General features: G+C 35.4%; 2 protein-coding genes across 2 annotated transcripts; one reads left to right on the forward strand and one right to left on the reverse strand.

The window, feature by feature from the left end:
* The first annotated feature begins 332 nt into the window (after positions 1-332).
* Positions 333-944, forward strand: LOC114533213. The gene has a single exon (XM_028554713.1). The coding sequence runs from the start codon at positions 333-335 to the stop codon at positions 942-944; it is 612 nt and encodes a 203-aa protein (XP_028410514.1).
* Positions 945-950: 6 nt separating this feature from the next.
* LOC114533187 lies at positions 951-2,266 on the reverse strand. Its single transcript, XM_028554690.1, has 4 exons — positions 2,121-2,266; positions 1,873-2,044; positions 1,636-1,787; positions 951-1,542 (listed from the first exon to the last, which is right to left on the reverse strand). Exons 2-4 carry the CDS (start codon positions 2,013-2,015, stop codon positions 1,199-1,201), a joined length of 639 nt encoding a protein of 212 aa, XP_028410491.1. The 5' UTR covers positions 2,016-2,044; positions 2,121-2,266; the 3' UTR covers positions 951-1,198.
* Positions 2,267-2,518: the final 252 nt, after the last annotated feature.

Below are 2,518 nucleotides of genomic sequence, written 5' to 3' on the forward strand. Positions count from 1 at the left end.
CTATACCGTTGAGGATAGTTAACTATAAATCGGTTTTAATTACAACGTAGTTAAAGGACATTGGCAACGAAAATTTTTATTCCCTATTACGACAAAGTTTGGTCAGTTAACACTGGATATGAAATTATTTTTTTACAGAACTCCTTTGCTCAGGAGTTATTTGCAGCTAAACATGTAACAATTTATCACTTATTCCGCCATCTTTGATGAAATCCGTAAAAAATTATCTATGGGTCACATGACTTGTTGTGACGTCATTGGCTGGGTTAAAACAAACAGCAATATATCTTTATACGGCGCTTGGCTGGCTTTTTAGAAATTTTAGTATTGTGATGGAAAAAATTCACGAAAACCAAGTAGACGAAGTCTTGCCTTACCAATTTGAGCCAGAAACGGGGGCAGAAACAAGTGATTTGAGTGATGAAAGCGATTCGGAACGAGGTAGTGTTTTGTCTTCGTCTGAGGATGAAGTCGATAACAATTTCGAAATAGCGAACGCGTGGCGTCTGGAAACTTTAAGTTGGTGCAAATGTGGTCGATGTGCATTGTCAGCGAAAACTATTGAGTGTTTTTGTTGCCATGAAAAAGCAGTTGAGTATGGCGAGTATGAAGTTTTACTTGATGAAACAGAAGCACAGGGCGAAAAGTGTTTGACGTTACATCCGGACTTTCGAGACAACATGTTGTCCAAAGGCGTGCTGAAGATAGATGTTTGTCGCTATCTCGAAGAAAATTGGCCTTTAGACGATGGGGATTTGGAAAAGATTCACAAGCTCTACCGTCTAGTCTCATACCAACGATGCTCACGCTGGATTTTCCAGATATTGGGGAAAAAGAGGCGCAGACCGTTTCCTGCCTGTGTATATGCAAGCATACGAGACTGCTTTGCTTCGCCGGATGGTCTCTATACGCATTTTAAATATGCCAAAACATCAAAGAGGTAATATTTTAATTTGCTATATTCAAGTTAAATGGAACTAACTAACCCCTGTGAAATAATCCTCTCTGCCTATGTGCATTCTGTGCATGTATTTATATTCACATAAATTTATAGAGCATGTAAACTCCATAATGTGAACAAACACTTTGATTTCATTTGGAATTGCTTTATTTGCAAATATAGCAGTAAAACATATAGCTGTGGCACCCAAAGCAGACCTGGTGTGTAGAACAGACTTTACATGGTCTAAAATTTGTTTCATTCTCGATTTATACATTTTGCTACTTTACATTTACATTTGCTGTCACAGATCACTTCCAATGCCCGGCAATCACACTTTCTAGTAGCACATTTTCCTTTACAAGCACAAGGCTTATTATTTCTTCTTTCTTCACTTATAGGTAAAGCTGGTGTGCTAAACCTTGATTTTCTGCTGGCCACAACATGCTCCTTTGATGGTCTCTCCCTTTCTGCCAAATACTTTTCAACTAGAGATTGTGGTTCAGCAGGTAGCATATCATTTGCATAAACTCTAGCTTTCTTCAGTGAAGGATACTGGCTTCTCATCTCAATGACTTTGTTTAATATCAAGTGTATATATTCTGTTAAATCAGATGTTAAAAGTTTCTTAATTTATATATTGGATTGGATAATGGTATGTTAGGTGAACCTAAAAATATGGTGTCAATACTTACTATAGGTTGGCTTTTCCTTTAAAGGTTTTGGAACTGCTTTCTCCCCTTTGAAGGCTTTTGGATAAGAAATTGCCCATCTTAACTTTCCATCAGCAGTTGTTGCTTGCTTCCTATTGCTGTTCTCATTGTAGTGCAAGTTTGAGCAGTACAATCTAAATATTATAAGAAAATGATGAGCAGCTACATATAATATTATGCAATACTTGGGTAAAATATACAAAGTTTAAAAAAATTAACCTTGCACTCAGGGAATGATAAGAGTGATAGGTATTCTTTGAAGCAAACAAGTTATCTAAAGCATGTTTGGCCTCCAAGCCTGATGTTTGGTGATACTTAGATAACTTGCGGATTGCAGCAATAAGTCGAGGCCTAGTTACCATTTCTTCTAACTTTTTGTAAGCTGCTGAGCCTGTAATGAATAAAATATTATATAATATACATTGCCAACATGGATTTAATTATATTTTTTATTTAGCCTTACTAACCTTTTTTAAGCCAATCTCTTTCAACTGGTCCATGAAGACATTCAACAAAGATGCTGTGCTCAGCATGTTGATGAATGTTGACAATGTGATTGAGAATGCTGAGCCATTTCTCTACTCTTTCATCTTCGGTTTCACTCGAGTCAGCAACCCAGTAAATATATTAATAATTGACTGAAAAGTATAAAATAAAGAGTGAATGAGATTGGCAATAATATTTTAAAATTGTACACTTACACAAATCAATATATTTTTTATCCAATATTATGTATGTTTAAAATCTGTTTGATTTATTACTAACCCCAATCCAAGGCTTAATCTTAAATTTTTTCTTCTTCGCAACTTTAGTCAGTTTCTTTTTTTCACCTTCAAATGATAAAAAAATAATTGTAAATAAAAAC

The sequence above is a fragment of the Dendronephthya gigantea genome, unplaced genomic scaffold (genome assembly GCF_004324835.1).
Source record: "Dendronephthya gigantea isolate DGI-Jeju-01 unplaced genomic scaffold, DenGig_1.0 000087F, whole genome shotgun sequence".
NCBI lineage: Eukaryota > Metazoa > Cnidaria > Anthozoa > Malacalcyonacea > Nephtheidae > Dendronephthya > Dendronephthya gigantea.

Bases quoted from the DNA above. Each gene is read 5' to 3' on its own strand.
- LOC114533213 (XM_028554713.1), top strand. From the start codon at position 333: ATGGAAAAAATTCACGAAAACCAAGTAGACGAAGTCTTGCCTTACCAA.
- LOC114533187 (XM_028554690.1), bottom strand. From the start codon at position 2,015: ATGGTAACTAGGCCTCGACTTATTGCTGCAATCCGCAAGTTATCTAAG. The intron at 1,788-1,872 runs GTTAATTTTTTT...TATAATATTTAG, and splicing joins TATCATTCCCTGAGTGCAAG to ATTGTACTGCTCAAACTTGC. The intron at 1,543-1,635 runs GTAAGTATTGAC...CTGATTTAACAG, and splicing joins AAAGGAAAAGCCAACCTATA to AATATATACACTTGATATTA.